Below are 21,862 nucleotides of genomic sequence, written 5' to 3' on the forward strand. Positions count from 1 at the left end.
TTCCTGAACTCACTCTGTTCAGTCTCTCCCGTCTTTGATTGTCCTGCCACATTTCTGGGGGCCTGTCTGGGATTGGAGACGGCAGGTTTCTGTCTCCTCTGCTTGTGGGCTAGGACCCCAGGACATGAGAGTTGTGGGACCCTTGGCACCATTGGGTAAGACTTAGCCCAGAAGGACAACGACTCTCCCATGTCTTGGAGCCTTCCCCTGACAGTGCAAATGGAACCAACTCGGGAGTTGCAGGACAGTCACAGGAGCAGCGCGCAGGCAGACTACTGAACTGCAGTAAGGTTGGGCCCTAGAAAAGTCCATCCCATAAGGACGGAAGGGAGCTTGATCACCTCCCAGGGAACAACCACTTATCCAACAGAGGAGCTGGGGGTGGTAGGAGTGGCTTGCCAATTTGGATGAACCTCATGTCCCCACTAACATGAACTGGAAGAAGGGAGAAAATGGGCCGATAGAGCAGCAAGTGCAGCAAGGTAGGGCTTGCTGGCAGGGTGACAAGAGTGGCTTGCCACCCCAACTGGGAGTGTGTGGGTTTGTGTGCCCCTACTTGGGACACAAGAGAGGCTCGTTTCATCCAATGAGGAGTCCTAGGTTAGGAGTGGTGTGTGTATGTGTGTGAATGTGGGAGCCTAACTAGGCTCACCTGGGACACGAGAGAGGCTCGTTTCATCTGATAAGGAGTCCTGGGGCAGGAGAGGTGTGTGAAAGTGTGTAAAAGAGATGGTCTTGGGAAAGGCCAACACGGGGAGTGACGTGGGGAGGTGCAGATCTCTTAGTCCAGACTGTGTCCTCCGAGCTGAGTGTGGGACTAGCCAGACCTAGGTCACTGCGTAAGGCTGAGAGGATTAGCTTCATAGCTTCACAGCAGTAGTTGACTGTGACCTGGCTAAGCAGCATCCTAACCTCCAGTAATAGGACCTGGTCTGGTGAATCCAAGAGTGAAAGTGAGAGTGAAAGTGTGCCGTGAGGGAGGAAATGGGAGGAAAAGCGTCAAAGCCAACTCCATTAGAATATATGTTGAAGAACTTTAAGAAAGGTTTTTATGCTGATTATGGAAGGAAGTTAACACCACGGAGGCTAAGAACCCTTTGTGAAATTGACTGGCCCTCCTTTAATGTAAGGTGGCCAGTCAAGGGAACCATAGATAAGGAAATAATTGGCGAGTGTTTCAGGTGGTCACTGGGGTCAGACAACAGCCTGGGCACCCTGATCAGTTCCCAAACTTAGACTCCTGCCTGAATGTGATTCAGACCTGTCCAAAATGGCTACGGTCCTGCTTTGAAGATTATTGTAAGACTCTAGTGGCTGGTACAAAACAAGGAACCATAGAAAAGACCCAAATCAGGCCCAAGGGCTGCTGAACTTGCTGAGATACCGAGAGGCTCTAATACAAGGAATAAAGGCTGGAGGGAAAAAGGCAATGAACATTGCAAAGGTTTCAGAGGTTCATCAGAAACCAGATGAAAGCACCAGTGAGTTCTATGAGAGGCTTTGTGAGGCTTACCGGCTCTACACACCTTTTGACCCAGAAGTGGCAGGGAATCAGTACATGGTTAATGTGGCATTCGTGAGTCAAGCACAAAATGACATTAAGCGAAAGTTGCAGAAGCTGGAGGGATTTGAAGGTATGAACATTTCCCAGCTTATCCAGGTGGCAATCAAAATGTTTGTAAATCAAGATGAGGAAGCAAAGCGGGAGGCCAAGCGTAGAGTGAAGGAAAAGGCAGAGTTCTTGGCCACAGCCCTGGTTGAAAGAGAGACTGGATTTGCAAGAGGATGTGGACGTGGTCATGGACGCAGTCGCAGTAGAGGACAAGCTAGCCCAGGTCAGGAGAGCAGGACACGTCAGGAAGATCAGCCTAGACTAGAGAGAGATCAATGTGCAAGATACAAGCAAAGAGGGCACTGGAAAGATGAATGTCCAGAGAAAGAAAAGAACAAGGGCAACAACCAGGGACAGAATGACTGGACAGGGCCTCCTTCCACTGCTAGGCAAGGTGTAGTAGGATCCGACATGGATCTAATTGGGCTGGCAGGAGCCAATGACTAACTTGAAGACTGAGATAGACCAGGCTCCATCTCATTAGGCCCCAAGGAGTCTATGGTCTCAATGGTGGTAAGGGGCCGAAAAATAGACTTTATGGTAGCCACAGGTGCTGAACACTCGGTTGTGACTCAAACAATTGGGCTGTTATCAAAAGACTATGGTAATATTATCGGGGCCACAGGTCACAGAAAAGACATCTTTTTGCAAATTGAAGAGACGTATGATTGGAGACCAAGAGGTTCAACACATGTTTTTATACTTATCAAACTGCCCAGTGCCACTATTGGGAAAAGACTTATTACAAAAGCTGCAGGCTCAGATCTCCTTTACACCGAGTGGAGACATGACTTTAAGCCTAAGGCAAAGAAAGGCTATGGTATTAACACCCACATTCCTGAAAACAGAGGAATGGAGACTTTATGAAAGTAGTTGCCAGGAGTGTGGAAAAAGATAGAGTGTGACTGAAGGAGAAAAACTATTCACAGACTTACTTCTTAAGTTACCGGGAGTCCAGGCAGAAGACAATCCCCCGGGGCTGGCAGTGAATCAAGCAGTTGTCATAGTAGAGCTACTACAAGGAACCTACCCAGTGTGGATCTGCCAATATCCCATTCCCATGGAGGCCAATCGAGGAATTGAAAAACACTTAAGGTTCCTTGAGTTTGGAATAATAGAAAGATGTGTTTCCTCATGGAATACTCCCCTATTGCCGGTGTTAAAACCTTCTGGTGACTATCCACCTGTACAAGATTTAAGGGCAGCCAACAAGGTGGCAGCTACACTGCATGCTATTGTGCCTAACCCGTACACTATGCTTGGACAAATACCTGCTAGTGCCGCTTGGTGCACATGCTTAGACATAAAAAATGCATTTTTCTGCATTCAATTGGCCCCTGTAAGCCGAGATATCTTTGCCTTTGAGTGGGGCCCATCTCAGTATACCCGGACTAGACTTCCCCAAGGATTTAAAAACTCCCCAACTATATTTGAAGAAGCACCTGCCTCAGACTTAAAGGCTTTCAGCCACCTAGGACTGATGTGTCTTACTGCAATACATAGATGATTTGTTGCTAGCTGCACCCACCAGAAAGGAATGTATCCAAGGACAGTCTCCTTCAAGTGCTGTGGAAAGCTGGCTATAAAGTAAGGAAAAGGCACAGATCTGCGGCCAAGGAGTCCAGTATCTTGGATTTTACATCTCCCAAGGGTGGTGTGAGCTTGGGCAAGAGCAAAAAGAGACTGTAGCATTCCTCAGCCAGACACAAGGTGACTAGTGCAGGAATTCCTAGGGCAGCTAGTTTCTGCCACATGTGGATCCCCAACTACTCGCTCTTAGCAAAACCTTTTAATGAGGCAACGAAAGGTGGGAGAAAGGAGCCCCTCCTTTGAAAAAAGAAACAAGATACGGCTTTCAAGAAAATCAAGAAAGCCTGAATCCAGGCACCAGCACTAGGGCTGCCAGACATGGCAAAGCCCTTTTACCTGTATGTTCATGAAAGGAAAGGAATGGCTACAGGAGTCTTAGTGCAAATGCTAGGGTCGTGGTATCAGCCTGTAGCATATTTGTCTGAGCAAGGAGACTTGGTGGCTATAGGATGGCCACCCTGTTTCAAGGTGCTGGCCACCACTGCCTTGTTAGCTGAGGACGCTAACAAACTCATATTTGGACAGAAGCTGATAATTTGGGTGCCCCACACAGTTGTCGCCCTGATGGAACAGACAGGACACTGTTGGCTCTCTAACCCGTGGATGCTAAGATACCAAGGCCTCCTATGTGAGAATCCATACATCACCTTAGAGACTGTGAATACCCTAAATCTGGCCACACTGTTACCAATAGAATATGTGGAACATGGGAAGCCCCCATGATATGCCCCAGGGTACTACTGCTGTATAGAAACAGTGGATGAGGTCTTTTGAAGCCGAAAAGACTTGAAAGACCAGCCTCTAAAGGACCCTGACATTGAAAATTTTACTGATGGAAGCAGCTTCATATCTGAAGTATCAGAAAGGCCAGATATGCTGTCGTCACATTAAGCTCAGTGACCAAAGCCTGCCCTCTACTGGTCGGAACCTCAGCACAGAAGGCAGAACTAATAGCTCTCACAAGAGCACTATTTCTAGTGAAGGGAAAGTCAGTGAACATCTATACTGACTCAAGATTTGCTTTTGCCACCTTGCATGCTCATGGAGCCATTTACAAAGAAAGAGGACTGTTAACTACTGAAGGAAAGAAAATAAAAACAAAAAAGAAATAGAGCAGCTCCTAGAGGCTGTATGGGCTCCAAAGGAAGTAGCAGTTATCCACTCTAAAGGATATCAAACAGGAGGAAGTCATAAGGCTATAGGAAACAGAAAAGCAGACAAGGAAGCAAAAAAACGGCCGCAATGACAGAAATAACAAAGAAAGAAGAGACTTATACTATGCCCTTATTAGAGCCTCCCCTTGCAGAGACTCCTAACTACTCATCCAACGAGAAGGCATGGTTTGAGCAGGAAAATGGGAGTTATCAAAAAGGAGGCTGGTGGAAGTTTTCAGACCGGAGGCTTGCCATTCCAGAAGCCATTGCTCCCGATTTATAAAGCAGTTTTACCAAGGAACACACATGGGGAAAACAGCTTTAGAAATTCTTGTAGGGCAGTATTTCTATGTGCCACGCCTAACTGCCATCACTCGAGCCGTCTGCAAGCAGTGCGTTACTTGTGCCCAGAATAACCCAAGGCAAGGGTCTACTCGGCCCCCAGGAATTCAGGAAACAGGAGCAGTGCCATGCGAAAACCTACTTGTAGACTTTACTGAACTGCCGTGGGCTGGAGGTTATCAGTACACGTTAGTGTTTGTCTGCACCTTTTCAGGATGGGTTGAGGCATTCCCCACCAGGACAGAAAAGGCATGAGAAGTAACCAGGATATTATTAAAAGACATTATTCCTAGATTTGGACTGCCTCTAACTTTAGGGTCAGACAACGGACCAGCTTTTGTGACAGAAGTAGTACAGCAACTAACTCAGACGTTAAAGATTAAATAGAAGCTGCATACAGCCTTTCGCCCACAAAGTTCTAAAAAAGTTGAAAGGATGAACCGGACACTGAAACAACTGTTGAAGAAGTTTTGCCAAGAGATGCATTTAAGGTGGGATCAGGTATTGCCCATGGTCCTTCTCCGAGTCACGTATACCCCTACTAAATTAACCGGGTATTCACCCTATGAGTTAGTGTATGGCCAACCACCCCCACTTATATCTCAGGTAAAAGGAGATTTAAAGGAAATTGGAGAACTGATCCTAAGAAGACAAATGCAAGCATTAGGTGAGATAATGCAAGAAGTACAAGCATGGGTAAGAGAAAGAATACCTGTTAGCCTTACAGATGCAATACATCCCTTTCTACCCAGGGACTCTGTATGGGTTAAACACTGGAATCCTAACACCATCGGACCCTTACAGGATGGTCCCCATATTGTGATCATGTCTACCCCACCACTGTTAAAGTTACAGGTATTACACCTTGGATCCATCACAGCCGACTGAAACCTGCAGCCTCAGTCCAAGACCAGTGGACGAGTCAGCAAGATCCAGATCATCCAACTCGAACTTGCAGAGAAATCAAGGTGCAGCAGGAAAAGATGACTACCCTGCTCTGACCACACCAGAGGCTGGTCAGCCAATGCACGGCTGAAGCTTGAGAAAATGTCAAGCCCTGATCTAGTCACGCAACCAGAAACTGACTAGTCTACGCACGGCCAAAGCCTGAGGAAGTCGGTACCAGATAAGTAAATGTAGATTGAATTTGCAAGTGTAGTTATACTATTGCTTATACTGATTGTCTTGCTCTCATGCTCTTTGCAATTGCTATCAAACTTGTTGCCTAGGAGGATGCCCATGCATAGTATAAACTTGATCACACTAATAACAATAATGTTAGCAGTCACAGGAGGAAACCAAGATAACTGCCATCATTGTATAATAGAAGCTTGGTCTGGTAAAAGTATTACTAAGACCCTGTTACATCAAACTTACTATAAATGTACAGGACAGGAACTCCCCTGGAGACATGTGTTTATAATCAAACCAGCTACTCTGTCTGTGACCCAGGAAATGGGCAACCTCACGTGTGTTATGATCCAGGCCTTCCACCCTATGACTTCTGGTTTGAAATCCAAATAGGGAAACCTTTGTTACCCTCATAGGCCAATCCTAAAGACGCTGGAACTAGAAAACTCACAAGCAAAACACAGGTATTCCCTTATTCACATAAAGGATCTGTTTCTACATATTTTGATGCCTGTCAGGCTGCACACCTCAGCATCCTAACCAATCTAGGATGAGTCTGCAAGAAGTTAAGACAAGAAAGAGTCAGCAGTAAAGCTGCTAAGATCATAATAGGAGATCCAGAAGAAGAATGTCCTGATTGTAACATTCAACAGACCACACATGAGTTCAACCAACACCTATATACAGGGAGAATACCTCTGCTTGCCAGCCAAGAAGCAAAGATTGGTTGTGCAACTAAAACATGCAAACCATGACCCCCTTAATCTGATCATATTAAAGACAAACATAACTTTTTGGACTAAAGGACATCAAGGAGAGCTAAGCTTTGATCAAGAAGGGGCAAACCTAGGTGTTCCATTAGTCATTATTAAAAAGACTCAATGAGCTAAAGTTCAAGTCAGTCCAATGTCACAGTCCAGATTTTTCAAATCCTTCAATAAATATTTTAACCCCAAGGAGCCAAAAGTTCAGATTCCACCAATGTCAGCCAAGAACCTATTTGCTTAGCTAGCTGAAAGTATTGCTACTAATCTTGGAGTCACCTCATGTTATATACATGGAGGTACCAGTGTAGGTGACCAATGGCCCTGGGAGGCTAGAGAACTAATGCCACAAGATAACTTTACCATACTGGATTTGTTACAAAGTTCAATGCAAACCCAAGGGTCTGGCTATTAAAAACCCCCATCATTGGAAGATACTGCATAGCATGATGGAGAAAAGACTTTCAGACTCCAGTAGGAGATACAACCTATCTAGGTCAACAATATTTTAAAGAGTCTAAGAACAAGAAACAGGGAAAAGCTTCATAAACAATTCCTCTGTACCAGATTTTAACCCCCTCTCTCAGTTTCCCGTGCTGAATCAGTCGTGGTATCAACTAGATGCTCCAAACATTTGGAGAGCACCAGCAGGACTATACTGGATCTGTGGGACAAAAGCCTATCAACTATTGCCCAAGAAATGGACCACAGCCTGTGTGTTAGAGACAATAAGACTATCCTTCTTCTTGCTCCCACTGAAACAAGGGGAAGATTTAAGTTACCCAGTCTATAATGAAGAAAAAAAAAGGACCAGAAGAAACGTCTTTACTCAGATAAGTACTGTAGGAAAGATAAACACAAACATAAAAAAGGACATTAAGATAGCTAGCTGGAAAGATAATGAATGACCTCCTAAAAGAATTATCAAATAATATGGGCCAGCTACATAGGCCCAAGATGGATCATGGGTCTTCCACACCCCTATTTACATGTTAAACCAAATTATAAAATTGCAAGCAGTACTAGAGATCATAGTCAATGAGACAGCCTGAGCCTTAGATCTGTTAGCCATACAGGGCACTCAAATGAGAGATGCTATATACCAAAACAGATTAGCATTAGACTATCTCCTAGCCTCAGAAGGAGGAGTTTGTGGTAAGCTTAATTTAAACAACTCTTGCTTACAGATCAATAATAATAGAAGAGCTGTTATGGAAATTACTGCCAGAATGCGGAAGTTAGCCCATGCCCCAGTCCAGACTTGGTCCGGGTGAAGCCCAAACTCACTTTTTGGAAAATGGTTCTCATGGTTTGGAGGCTTTAAAATCTTGATAATAGGTCTTATAGCTATAATTGGAGGATGTCTAATATTGCCTTCTCTTTTACCTCTCCTCATCAGAAGCATCCAGTCTACCATTGAAGTGATAGTGGACCAAACAACTACCACCAAAATGATAGCATTACAAAAATATCCACCAGTCCCCCAGGAAAAATATGTGCCTACACAAGAAAAAGTAAACTATTGTGGTGCTCTTTATTAATCTACATTTATGGTGAACACCAAAGAGGGGATGAAGAAGGAATTCATGAATTTTACAAGTATAATCAAAGACAACCAAAAATTTTTACTTTTTCCTTCAAAAGCTAAGTGTAGTAGCTCCCCCATAGTCTAAGAGTCTAAGTTAGAAAAGAATACTAACAGCCTGTTTTTCCTTCTGTGCTCAGATAGCCTTATATGTACTTACCAGTTTCACATTCCATGAGGCTCAGCGAGTTCCTGCTTCACCTCTCTAGCGCAACTGCAAAGTTATAAAGTTAATACAGAAACATGGTTTCCCAGGAATGTGGAACATGCAGTACAGATAAATGTAAAAGACTGATCAACTGCCTTTGTTCTCACTTCTGTAAGTAGGCTTCCTACATCATGTAGCTCCTGGCCACTGACTGCTTACAAGGTGGCTACTTTCTTTGTCTAGAGCTCAGACTTTCCTGGACGCTAGTCCTACTGAGCCAGGTGATCACCTTTTAATAAAGATCTTTCCTGAACTCACTCTGTTCAGTCTCTCCCATCTTTGATTGTCCCACAACAACATAATAGCTGAAATGGTCAAAGATATTAATGTAGACAGAATATCCTTCTATATTTTTAATATATACTCTATATTTCTTATGCCAACACTACCTGGCTCAGCCCTAACCCTCTTCAACACAGTCTTGTCTCCTCTCTAATTCTTTTTCAGTCATACTGTTTCATTTTCTTTTTCTACCTCTCCTTCCTTTTCAATGTTTCTCACTTCCATTTTCCTAACTCCTACCTGTCACTGGTTTCCAGTCCTTAATTTGAAGAAACAGTGTTACCCATTCTTCATGGGAGGACAAATGCATTCCAAATTCCATGATGCCTAACTTACATACTTCTTGCCTCATATATAATTACTAAAAACAAATACAGTATAAATATTAAACAAATGAACAATAATCAATTTGTGGGTTACTTTCAAGGAAGAGTTGTTTTGTGACAAATTCTGCTCTCTCATTCCTATACCACATTCATCAAGGTTGCTGCACATCATCATCCCAAGGGCACCAAGGAGAACATCACAGCAGTAAGATTACACCTTCACTATGTATTAAGAAACCCCTGACAAGTGAGTCTCAATTCCTACTTGAAACTAAACACAATTCTAGTCAACAGCTCTATGACTGTGACAAGCAACATTGGTGCCCACATACTAGGTCCTAAAATATTATGACTTCCTTTTTTGTACAAACTGGTGTGGTTATTTTAAGTCACTGAGCCCATCCCTACTATAATGCCAAGGACTATGTTAAAAAAAAAATTGTCTTATTCACAGACGCGCTCCTAAGAGACCCATTCCTTACCCTTCCCTCTTCTGCCTTTACTTAACTCACCTCATTACCAAGTTCACTACCCTCCCATTCTGATCTTCACCTTATCTATATACTGGTTGTCACCTTGATCCTCTCAAAATTAAGTTTGACTCCCTCCTTAGTCAAACTGATCTTAGCACTGCCACAGATCAGTTTGAATAATGCCCTTCCACGTTCTAGCTAGTTCCTATCCTACTGCAGTCCCCTCAGACTCACTCGGTTCACCTAAGTCCTGCAGCTAAGACTCCTGTAGGTTGAATTTAAGTTTCAAAGTTCAGATTCCCCATGGCCTTTAGAAAAATTCTCATACTTCAGGAAAACTTGGAGGAAATCCATAAAGTCAGCTAGCTTACACATAGTTCTGAAAACTAAAGAAAGCACATAACTAAAATATAGAGGTGATTAAATTTTTTATCCTTTCCCATGGAGCTTTTTTTTAAAGCAATAATAAAGTTATATTTCACCATTTTGTATAAATCCAGCTGAAGGAGATTCTGGGGAGTTGACTCCCCAATTTGGGGAGTTGACTGCTGACAGGCTGCCTGGTGTGTTTTCTCCCAACTCCATCTTCTGAAAAGAGACAATACTATTTAACTGAGATAGACACATAACATAGGGGGGTTAGTCAGTTTCCATCCTCCTAACATTATAATTGGTTCAGGAGTGGGCATGGACTCAGACAATACCAGTTAGATGGTTCCCTAGGTTGGTATATTACATTAATGAGAGATAGCTATTCTCTCTCCACTTAGGTTTAGTTGTGATGATGACTGCCCAGAGCAGATAGAGGCCACCTTCCCAGCTGCATGGAGAAAGCCCACCTAAAGTCTGAAACGTCCTATAAAGCACAACCTTAGATATTTCTGAATTCTTAACAAATGACTTTATAATTCCACCATAGATTTTATCTTTTCCCAGAAACCATTCCTTAGGTGGAGAACTTTTTGCCATCTAGAAAGGATAGGAATGAAAAGCAATTTTATTTTCAAAGCCAGTGAGCACTGGCTCTTTTCTATATCTTCTAAATTTTATTTGCAAGCTGAAATGTTCCTTCTCAGTTTCTCTCCTCTCATTTAGTAGAAGCCAGGTGGTATTTGAACACTCAGTCTGGAAATATCCTTAGCAGGGTCATCGAGTTCATTACTTAGACAAAATGTGGCCAAACTTACCATCTCCTAACAAAGGTTTCTCCAGCTTCCAATAGCATTTTCCTCTCTTTACTATAAACTCACCAATAGCCTCCTAGAAGGCCCTAGGCCTTCTGCTAAGACTGTACTTGAAGGCCTATAGCTTTCACCCACACCCTCCTCCAGGCCTTTTTGTCCTCTGCCTACATCCAGTCCCAAAGACAATGCCACGTATTTTAGGTTTTGTTATGTCAATTTCTTACTTCCAAGTTGTAAAATTTGTGAATTATATATTGTTAAGTAACAAACAAACACAAAACTGAATAGCTTAAAACAATAACAATCATTTATTTCATTCACAAGTATGCAATTTTTTGCATGGCTCAGCACAGAAGGCTTGTGTCCACTCCATACAGCATCAGCTGGGCTGGCTTGACTGGAGGATCTGCTTCTAAGATGGCTCACTCATATGGCTGGCAAGTTGGGGATGATTGCAGGCTGGAGCTCAACCAAGGCTGTGGGCTGGGGCCTCAGTTCCTCCCTGTGGATCTTTCTATAGACTGATCAAGAGTGAGCATCTCAAGAGAAAGCATTTCCCCTAGTTAGGCAGAGGCCGCATCACCTTTTATGATCTAGCCTCAGAAATCACATAGAATCACTTCCACTGTACTGACGAGCCTGCCCAGATTCAAGAGGAAAGAACAGAGACACATCTCTCTATGCGAGGAATGTCATGACCATATTGTAAGAAGAGCATGTGGGAAGGGAGATGTGGCCATCTTGGAAAATACAATCTACCACATATTAGATTGAACATGGGGGCAACTGTCAGTCCTTTACAATCTGGGGGCATCATGTTAATCTAAATAGCAATCTACTTAGTCCAGAGCAGTAGTTCTCAAAGGGTGGACCACTGGCCAGTTCTGATTCATGACAAAAGTTCCATCATATATGACAAAATAAGAAAAATAAATACAACATAAAGATCTATAATAAAATTTAATTTATTTAACTTAAATGGTAGAGCCCTACACTGAGATCTCTTCCCTTTTCTGGTGTTAAAATGTCTTTTGTTAAATGATAGTGATAGTAGATAGTAGTTGTTTCCTTAATGATGTCCTATCAATCTCCTCCCCTTATTTTTTTACATTTTTTCTGGTTAATTAAATACAGAAGTCTAAAGAACTACTGTCTAAAAGTGATAACATTGAATTTAGCCTTTGATTGACTACTTCCCAAATAATGTGGAGGCTTCATTGATTTATTAGTATACACTTTGAATAGTAATTACTTTGTGGATGTTCAGAAAAAGCCATGCAGCTACCTATGTAACAGCTCAAACTCAAAGCCTAAGGGCATTTAAACTCTCCTAGGAATATATCTATAATTCAGTGCAACAATATGTAACAAGATAAACTATATCTCTCAAAATGGACTAAAATTATAAATCCATAGCTATAAATAAATGTTCAGATTCTCACATCAAAGGAATCTTTGACATGAGATCTAGGAATTTGTTGGTAATCACTTGGTTCACATGCCAAAAAGTAAGTGACATTCAAGGTGAAGGCTCAGAAAACAGAAGGTCAGAGGAGAAATTAGGCATAGAGTTACAATGTTGGATGTATGTATGGCTTATCTGCTAGAGGAGTAGGAGTTAAAATGGGGCAAAATATGGAGATAAGTGTCGGGAGTCATTTTTATAAAGGTGCATGAGCTCTATAAATTAATGAAGAGGTAATGAGTTCTATGTATAAGATACTACTAAAAGGTAATTCATTAAGTTATATACTAACTTACTATCTCATGGACTTTTTAGGTATAAAAAAGAACAAAACAAAGTCCCTACCCTCAAAAAGCTTACAGTTCACACAGAAAGACAAACTTGTGAACAATTAAGTAGAATACAGTATGAGGCTATTTGCACTATGGGTGCCCTAAAGAGGGAAGGACTCATTCTTCATAATACTGGTGACAGGGAAGGTCATGGAATAGAGAATTACAGATTGCTTTACCAAAGGTTAGGATTGAATTTTAAGAAAGTCCCACAACTGGGGGCAAGAGGAAGAAGAGGAACTGGTGAAGGAGTTAGAAAAACAGTTTTAAGAGAGTAGAGGAATCATAACTGGCATAAAAGTGCCAACACAAGGAGTTTAAAAATAGCATCAGCAAATGTATCAAAAGCTATATAAAGTTTGAGGATAAGGATTGAAAGATTAATAAAGAGGGAAAATAGGTTTATTTGATACTAAGGGGTCTCCAGAAATGCCTTGGTCTAATTTAGAAATCTTTGAAGTAAGAATCCAGGAATCCCTCCCTAATCTGGAACACACTCCTATAAAGTAATGTTGTATTCAAAATCCAAGGTCAGAAAATGTACAGTTAGAATAGAAAGGACAAAAATGGCACCTGGACTTTTCCTAAATTATTGCAATGCTTAAGGACACTGGTCTTCGCACAATATACTGTATTAAGAGAATGGGCTAGGCATAGTGGTTCACAGCTGTAATCCCAGGACTTTGGGAGGCGAAGTCAGGAGGAATGCTTGAGGCCAGGAACTCAAAGACCAGTCTGGGAAATGTAGCAAGATTCTATCTCTGCAAATGTTCATTTGTTTTTATTATTATTATTTTTTTGAGATGGAGTCTCACTCTGTCACCCAGGCTGGAATGCAGTGTTGCAATCTCGGCTCACTGCAACCTCCACCTCCCGGGCTCAGGTGATTCTCCTGTCTCAGCCTCCCAAGTCACTGGGATTACAGGTGCACGCCACCACATCCAGCTAAATTTTTGTATTTTTAGTAGAGACAGGGTTTCACCATGTTGGCCAGGCTTGTCTCAAACCCCTGACCTCAGATGATCCGCCTGCCTCGGCCTCCCAAAGTGCTTGGATTACAGGTGTGAGCCAGCACCCAGGCTGCAAATGTTTATTTTTTAATTACCCAAGCATGGTGGGAGGATCACTTGAGTGCAGGAGTTGCAGGTTACAGTGAGCTATGATCATGATAACTCCACTGCATTCCAGCCTGGGCAAGAGAGGGAGACCCTGTCAAGAAGGGGTTGTGGGGAGAGAGAAGAGAAGAGAAGAGAAGAGAAGAGAAGAGAAGAGAAGAGAAGAGAAGAGAAGAGAAGGAGGAAGAAGAAGGAGGAGGAGGAGGGAGGAGGAGGAGAGGGAAGAGGAGGAGGAGAGAGAAGAAGATGGGGAGGGGAGGGGAAGGGAAGGGAGAGGAAAGGAGGGGAAGGGAGGGGAAGGGGAGGGAAGGAAAGGGAAGGGGAAGGGAAGGGGAAGGGAAGGGGAAAGGGAGAAGGGAGAAGGAAGGAAGAAAAGAAAAAGGAGCAAACACAGGTCTTCTTTGTACTGCTCAATAAACACCCACTGGGTCGGCCAAAAAGGTGGGTAAAAGTTATTGCAGTATTCTTTTGCTTTAAAAAATTGAAACTGAATTGCTCATACATTAAAAAGATAAAAAACTTAAAATTTTGGGAGACATTTAAAACAGAGTTATCTCAAAACCATGGTTAAATACATGTCAACTGACCAAGTATTACTGAATTACCCATTCCTTTTCCTTCTCCCATAAGGGAAAACTAGCTTTCAGAACAGGACAAAGAAGAGAAAGTCATAAGAACAAACAATAAGTGCTTTTTAAAAACCATTTTCTTTTCTACAAAACTTTTCCATTAAGTCACAATGTAAGAGAAGGTTGAGGCGCCTGATTAAATAAACTAGAAAAAAGGCTTTCAAACCACCAATATGAAACCAACTATGGTACTTAAAACCTAGGAAATATAAAACAGAATGGGAGGGGAAATGGCCTTCAATCCAGTTACAATATCCGTATTGCCAGCCTTATAGAATAGGAGAACTCTTCTAAATCTAAAACTATACAGATGTGTGTTTATGAATTGACAGAGAGAAGGAGGTCAGAGATAAAGAGGAGTTTTACTCAGAGGTATATCCCACCTCACAGGTGAATTTTAATTTGGACATAAAAAGTGATAGCTGTACCCAGAGGCTCCTAATCCACACCAGTCTTAATATTTCCTTGCTCCAAGTGTCATTCCATAAGATTTCCTTTTTAGAGAGGGAGAACAATTTTTTTCTCTGGAAATAGCCAAATATGTCCCTTTATATGGAATGCCTCAACTACACAGAAAATTATTAGATTCTCTGAGTAGTTCTTAAAGCCTAATGATTTATACCCAAGTGCTTTCCTGAAGGAGCACGTGAAACTCACATGGGGCTGGGCTTGGAGGAGCAGAGGCGAGGCCAGAGGGTCCAGACATAAGCATGCTGAACGGGTCAAACAAAATAAGGGTGATGTAATGTTGTACTTAAATACTTAAAGAAACCCACATCTGTTTTCTCAATTTCAAATGGCATGAATAGGTTTGTCTTTCAGATACTAGAAGAAAATGTGGCCTTTTACAAAGTGTATGTTCAGTGGGAGGTATCATCTTGACTTCTCTTCTGGTCATGGCTTGTTATAGATTTGGCACTTTTCACTTGACCTGAAAGGAAACAGATTTTAAAATTACATTTAATTAGTTTGTAATATGAAACAAAATGAAGCCACTTTTTAAGACAATAAGCATGGAATAATTAGATTGTCCCAGCCTGAACCAGCTACTAATTCAACCCTGGTGTTGTTGGTATGTCATTCAAATAGTCTCTTCTTTTCATTATATTTACAGCTGTGAGGTCACATTTCCCATATAATCAGTATTATTATCCTTAGTTCTGCCACTGATGAGAATAATTTTGAATAAACTGCTAAACCTCTGTCCTCTTCACTTTCTTCACTGAGAAGTCAGGGTTCATTTCAGAGGTTCCATCAAGATCTAACATTCTATGATGTGAAGGTGCTTACAGAACATGTGATATAGGGGGTTGGGGGAGAGAGGCAAATCTTCACAGGTGAGAAGGGAAGGAGGGGGGATTGCTGGGCCAGGTTAATGGTACTGGTGGAGAGGTGGGAATAACTGTATATCCAATAGTCCCAGCTACTTAGGAGGCGGAGGCAGGAAGACCGCTTGAACCCAGGAATTCAAGTTCAGCCTGGGTAACATAGCAAGACCCTGTATCTAAAAAAAAAAAAAAAAATGTAATTGAAAAACAAATTAAGCAAAACACAAAATCTTAAAAAATAAAAAATAATTCAGGTCTTAATTATCTCACTCCTAAACTATACTCATCTCACTTTCTCTAGTCTCCTCTCCCTCCAATCCATTTTACAAACTAGGCCAGATTATCCTCCCCTACTTAATCTCTCTTCTCTCCCACCCCAAAGCCTTTAAATGGCATCCTGCTGCCCAAAAAATAAAGCCTAAACTTCTACGTTTACAATTTAGTAGTTTTAATAAAATGTTCACATGTTAACTTTTCAATACCTCTATTTTCTACATTTCTAATGTACCTTGACACAGACTCAACTACAATCAGCCAGATGGGTACTGGCCACTTCCTTATTCCCACATTTCCACTTTTGATCATAATATTGTGTTTTCATTCTAGAATTTCCTTCATACTTCACGCTGGCTACCCATCCTTTCAGGAAACTCTTCTTTCTTCGTGATGCTTTCTCTTTATACTTAGGCTTCTCTGATCATATAGAGCACTTAGATTATCTTTTCAGGTATATTCTACTCACAAACTAAGTGGTAGGATCCTAGGAGAGTGCTATGGGTGTGCTCAACAGATCATATAATTCATATTAGTTCTAGATGGAAAGAGGCATTCTGTCATACTGTAATACCTGGACTGGGTTAAGTGTCTTAACCTTTAAAAATCCATAACTCCTTTTGATAAACATAAAAATCTTAGGTACTGATCATACACATACAAAAGAATTAAATTGGACCCCTATGGCCGAATATATATATATATACACACACACACAGGTACACACACATTATACATATATATGTATATATATCTCAAAATATATCACAGAACTAAACATTAGTGCTAAAACTATAAAACTCTTAGAAGAAAACATAGAATTAAATATTGGTGACCTTGGATTGGCAATGGTGTCTTAGATATGACACAGAAAGCAGAAGCAACAAAGGAAAAACAGATAAATTGAACTCAATCCAAATAAAGTTTGTTGTGTTCCAAAACATAATTAAGAAAATGACAAGACAATCCAGAGAATGGGAGGAAACAGAATCATATTTCTGATGAGAGACTTGTATCCAGAACACAAAAAGAGCTCATACAACTAAAAAATAAAAAGACAATCCAATCTAAAGGTGGCAAGGGCAGGTGTGATGGCTCACACCTGTAATTCCAGAACTTTGGGAGGCTGAGGTGGAAGCAGATCACTTGAGCCCAGGAGTTTGAGAACAGTCTGAGAAATATAACAAATCCCTGTCTCTACAAAAATGTAGAAAAATTAGCCAGGTGTGGTGGCACACCTCTGTACTCCCAGCTACTTGGGAGGCTGAGGTGGGTGGATTGCTTGGGCCCAGGGAGGTTGAGGCTGCAGTGAGCTGTAACTGTGCCACTGCACTGCAGCCTGGGCAACAGAGTGAGAGCCTGTCTTAAAATGAAAGAAAGAAAAGAAAGAGAGAGAGAGAGAGAGAAAGAGAAAGGAAGGAAAAGATTCTTCCCTTTAATGACCAGGAAAAGAAAAAATAAAAATGGGCAAGCAATTCAAATATATATTTCTCCAGAGAAAATATAGAAATGGCCAGTAAGCATGAAAAGATGCTTAAAATTGTTAGTAATTTGGGAAATGCAAATCAGAATACATTAAGATACCACTTCATACCCACTAGGATGGCTAATTTTTTTAAAAAAGACAATGACAAATGCTGACAAAGATGTGGAGATATTTGAATCTTCATGTACTGCTGGTGGGAATATAAAATGGAAATCAGTTTATAACTCAGCAATATACCAAAGAAAAAGGAAAACATGTGACCACACAAAAATTTTCATACAACAGTTCATTGCAGCATTATATATAATAGCCAAAAGAGTGGAAACCCAAATTTCCATCAATTGATAAACAGATTAAATTTGGGCCAGGCACGGTGGCTCACACCTGTAAATCCCAGCACTTCGGGAGGCCGAGGCAGGCGGATCACGAAGTCAGGAGATCAAGACCATCCTGGCTAACACGGTGAAACCCCATGTCTACTAAAAATACAAAAAATTAGCCGGGCATGGTGGCAGGCGTCTGTAGTCCCAGCTACTCAGGAGGCGGAGCCAGGACAATGGCATGAACCCAGGAGGCATAGCCTGCAGTGAGCCGAGATCACACCACTGCACTCCAGCCTGGGCAACAGAGTGAGACTCCATCTCAAAAAAAAAAAAAAAAAAAATAGATTAAATTTGTACCCACAAAATGGAATATTATTTAGCCATAAAGCAGAATGAAGTACTGACACATGTTACCACATGGATGAACCTTAAAAATATTATGCCAAGTGAGAGAGGCAACCACGAAAGTCAACAAAATATTGTTATTTCATTTATAAAATGTTGAGGGGCATGTCCAGAGGGCAGCCATCCTAACCCAACCTGCCCTGCCCCCAGAAAAAAAAAAAGTTAAAAAAAATGTTCAGAGAAGGTAAATCCGTCAAGAGAGAAAGTAGATTAGTGGTTGGCAGGGCTTGAGGAAGGGAAGAATAGGAAGTGACTGCTAATAGCTATAGGGTTTCTTTTCAGAGAGGTAAAACTCAAAAGTTAGATAAGGGTGATAATTACACAACTTTGAATATACTGAAAACCACTGAACTGTACTCTTTAAAATGATTACTTTTATGGTGTGAGAATTATATCTCAATAAAGCTATTATTTTTTTAAAATGCTAGGGTTGTGCCTGCCACCAAGATTCTGATATGTTCACCTTCCTGATTCTTAGGACGGTATTCCCACAGTAGGTTTTTCCCCAAATATAGAATTATAATACTTAAACTGCTTTTTAAAATGCTACCAAGAGGAACTGAGATGGCTGATTAGAAAAAGCTGCAGTCCATGGCTCTCATGGAAAATAAAAACGGTGAGTGAATTCAGCACCTTCCAGTGAAATATCCAGGTTCTTCCATTGGGACCGACTAGGCAAATGGCTTGACCCAGAGAGAATGAAGAAAAGTAGAGTGGGGCAATGGCCTACCCAAGAGTGGCACAGAACCAAAGGAACCCCCAACCCCAGCCAAGAGAAGCAGTGAGCGATTGTGTGACCATGCACAATATATGTGTGGCTTATCTGCTGGAGGAGTAAGAAAAGTGAGAAACCACACTTCTCACACAGATCTCTGCAACCCACCGATCACGAGATCCCCTCATGAGCCTATGCCACCAGAGCCTTGAGTCTGATACACAGACCTATGTGGAGTCCTGGCAAAGCAGATGCTCAGGCTCACACAGAGACCCAGGAGTTTTACATACTCTGGCCCCAGGAATCCCAGCAAGGCAGGAGATCCATTTGTACACTCGCCTAGGAATAGGGCTGAATCCAGAGAGCCAAGCAGTGTCATTCTGTGGGCCCCACTTCCACAGCACTTCACAAGTTAAGAGTCACCACCTTGGAATTGCTGCCAGACAGCACAACAGGCTGGAGACTGCCTGAGATGGATGAGTTCCCAGGGGGTAGAGGCAGGTGCCATCCATTTCTGCAGTTTGTTCAACTCAGTCCTTCTAGCCTTCCAGCTCTGGGAAGTTCAAGAAGTCCTCATGAGGAGGAGTGCTGCACAATGCAGCACAGCTGCTGTGCCAGATTGAGGGCAGATTGCTTCTTTAAATGGGACCCCAGTGTATCCCCCTTCACTGGGTGGGACCTCCCTGCAAGAATTACAGCAACTCTAGCCAGGGTTATATAGACATAACTCTGATCTCTTTTAAGATGGAGCCACTGTGGGGAGGGATGACTGATGTCTCTGCAGTTCAGTCAACAGCCTTTCCAGCCTGCTGGCTCTGGAGAGTCCAGGCAGTCTGGATGAGGAAGGGCTATCCCCAACACAGCACACCTGCTCTACCAAAAAGGAGCCAGACTGCTTCTTTAAAAAGATCCCTTATCCCATCCCTCCTGAGTGAGACCTCCCAACACAGGTCTTCAGATACCTCCTATAGGAGCTTCCAGGCTGGCAACAGGCCAATACCCCACTGGGACAAAGCTCCCAGAGAAAGGAGCAGGCTGTTGTCTTTGCTGTTTCACAGCCTTTACTTGCTGATACCTCCAGGTAGAGGAAAAACCAAGGCAACTTCGTTTTCTGGAGCCATCCCCCAGCAAACTGCAGCAGCCCTACAGAAAAGTTGCCTGACTTTTAAAAGAAAAACACACAAACAGAAAGCAACTGCAGCAGCAGCATCAACAAAAAAAACTCAAAAAACTCCATTCAAAGGTCAGCAACCTCAAAACTCAAAGGTAGATAAGCCCACAAAGATGAGAAAAAAATAAATGCAAAAATGCTGAAAACTCAAAAAGCCAGAGTGCCTCTTCTTCTACAAGTGACTGCAACACCTCTCCAGCAAGGGCACAGAACTGGACTGAGGCCAAGATGGCTGAAATGACAGAAGTAGGCTTTAGAAGGTGGGTAATAATAAACTTCACTGAGCTAAAGGAACACATTGTAACCCAATGCAAAGAAGCTAAGAATTATGATAAAACAATACAGGAGCTGATAACCAGAACAGCCAGTTTAGAGGACAGCATAACTGACCTGATGGAGCTGAAAACCACGATGCAAGAAATTCACAATGCAATCACAAGTATCAATAGAAGAACAGATGAAGAGGAGGAAAAAATGTCAGAGCCTGAAGACTATCTTTTGAAATAGGAAGACAAGAATACAGAAAAAAAGAATGAAAAGGAATGAACAAAACCTCTGAGAAATATGGGACTATGTAAAAAGACCAAACCTGTGGCTGATTGGGGTACCTGAAAAAGACAGGGAGAATAAAACCAAGTTGGAAAACATACTTCAGGGTATTATCCAGGAGAATTTCCCCAACCCAGCAAGACAGGCTAACATTCAAATTCAGGAAATTCAGAGAACCTCAGTAAGATACTCCATGAGAAGATCAACCCCAAGACACATAATCATCAGATTCTCCAAGGTCAAAATGAAAGAAAAAATGGTAAAGGAGGCCAGACTGAAAGGCCAGGTCACCTACAATGGGAAACCCATCAGACTAACAGTGAACCTTTGAGTGGAAAACCTAACACCAGAAGATTCGGGGCCAATATTCAAGATTCTTAAAGAAAAGAATTTCCAACCCAGAATTTCATATCCAGCCAAACTAAGCAAAGGAGAAATAAGATCCTTTTCAGACAAGCAAACACTGAGGGAATTTGTCACTACCAGTCCTGCCTTGCAGGAGTTCCTGAAGGGAGCACTAAATATGGAAAGGAAAACCCATTACCAGCCACTACAAAAACAAACTGAAGTACACGGACCAGTGACACTTTGAAGCAACCACATAAACAAGTCTGCAAAAATAACCAGCAAGCATCATGATGACAGGATCAAATTCACACATAACAATATTAACCTTAAATGTAAATGGGCTAAATGCCCCCAATTAAGAGACACAGAATGGCAAGCTGGATAAAGATCCAAGACCCATCAGTATGCTGTCTTCAAGAGACCCATCTCATGTGCAAAGGCACACATAGGCTCAAAAGAAAGGGATGAAGGAAAATTGACCAAGCAAATGGAAAACAGGAAAAAAGCAGGGATCACAGTCCTAGTTTCTGACAAAACAGACTGTAAACCAACAAAGGTCAAAAAGGACAAAGAAGGGGCTGGGCACGGTGGTTCATGCCTGTAATCCCAGTACTTTGAGAGGCCAAAGTGGGTGGATCTCCTGAGGTCAGGAGTTCGAGACCAGCCTGGCCAACATAGTGAAACCCAGTCTGTACAAAAAATACAAAAATTAGCTGAGTGGGGAAGTGGGCACCTGTAATCCCAGCCACTAGGGAGAGGAAAGCAGGAGAATCTCTTGAACCCAGGAGGCAAAGGTTGCAGTAAGCCAAGATTGCACCATTGTACTGCAGCCTGGGTGACAAAGCAAGACTCTGTCTCAAAAAAAAAAGCAAAGAAGGGCGTTACATATCAGTAAAGGGTTCAATTCAACAAGAAGAGCTAACTATCCTAAATACATATGCACACAATACAGGAGCACCCAGATTCATAAAGCAAGTTCTCAGAGACCTACAAAGAGACTTAGACTCATACACAATAATAGTGGGAGACTTTAACATCCCACTGACAATATTAAAAAGATCATCCAGACAGA

The 21,862-nt window shown here is 42.1% G+C and overlaps 1 protein-coding gene across 1 annotated transcript in view; it reads right to left on the bottom strand.

Annotated features, from left to right (window-relative positions):
- Window positions 1-14,483: 14,483 nt before the first annotated feature.
- ANKRD45 (ankyrin repeat domain 45) overlaps window positions 14,484-21,862 on the bottom strand; it is a 63,001-nt gene continuing 55,622 nt past the window's right edge. The window contains exon 6 of the mRNA XM_010367366.1: window positions 14,484-15,123. Coding sequence (XP_010365668.1) covers window positions 15,053-15,123 — 71 coding nt within the window. The 3' untranslated portion in view covers window positions 14,484-15,052. The remainder of the gene's footprint in view (window positions 15,124-21,862) is intronic.

Source organism: Rhinopithecus roxellana, chromosome 8 (assembly GCF_007565055.1).
Source record: "Rhinopithecus roxellana isolate Shanxi Qingling chromosome 8, ASM756505v1, whole genome shotgun sequence".
Lineage (NCBI taxonomy): Eukaryota > Metazoa > Chordata > Mammalia > Primates > Cercopithecidae > Rhinopithecus > Rhinopithecus roxellana.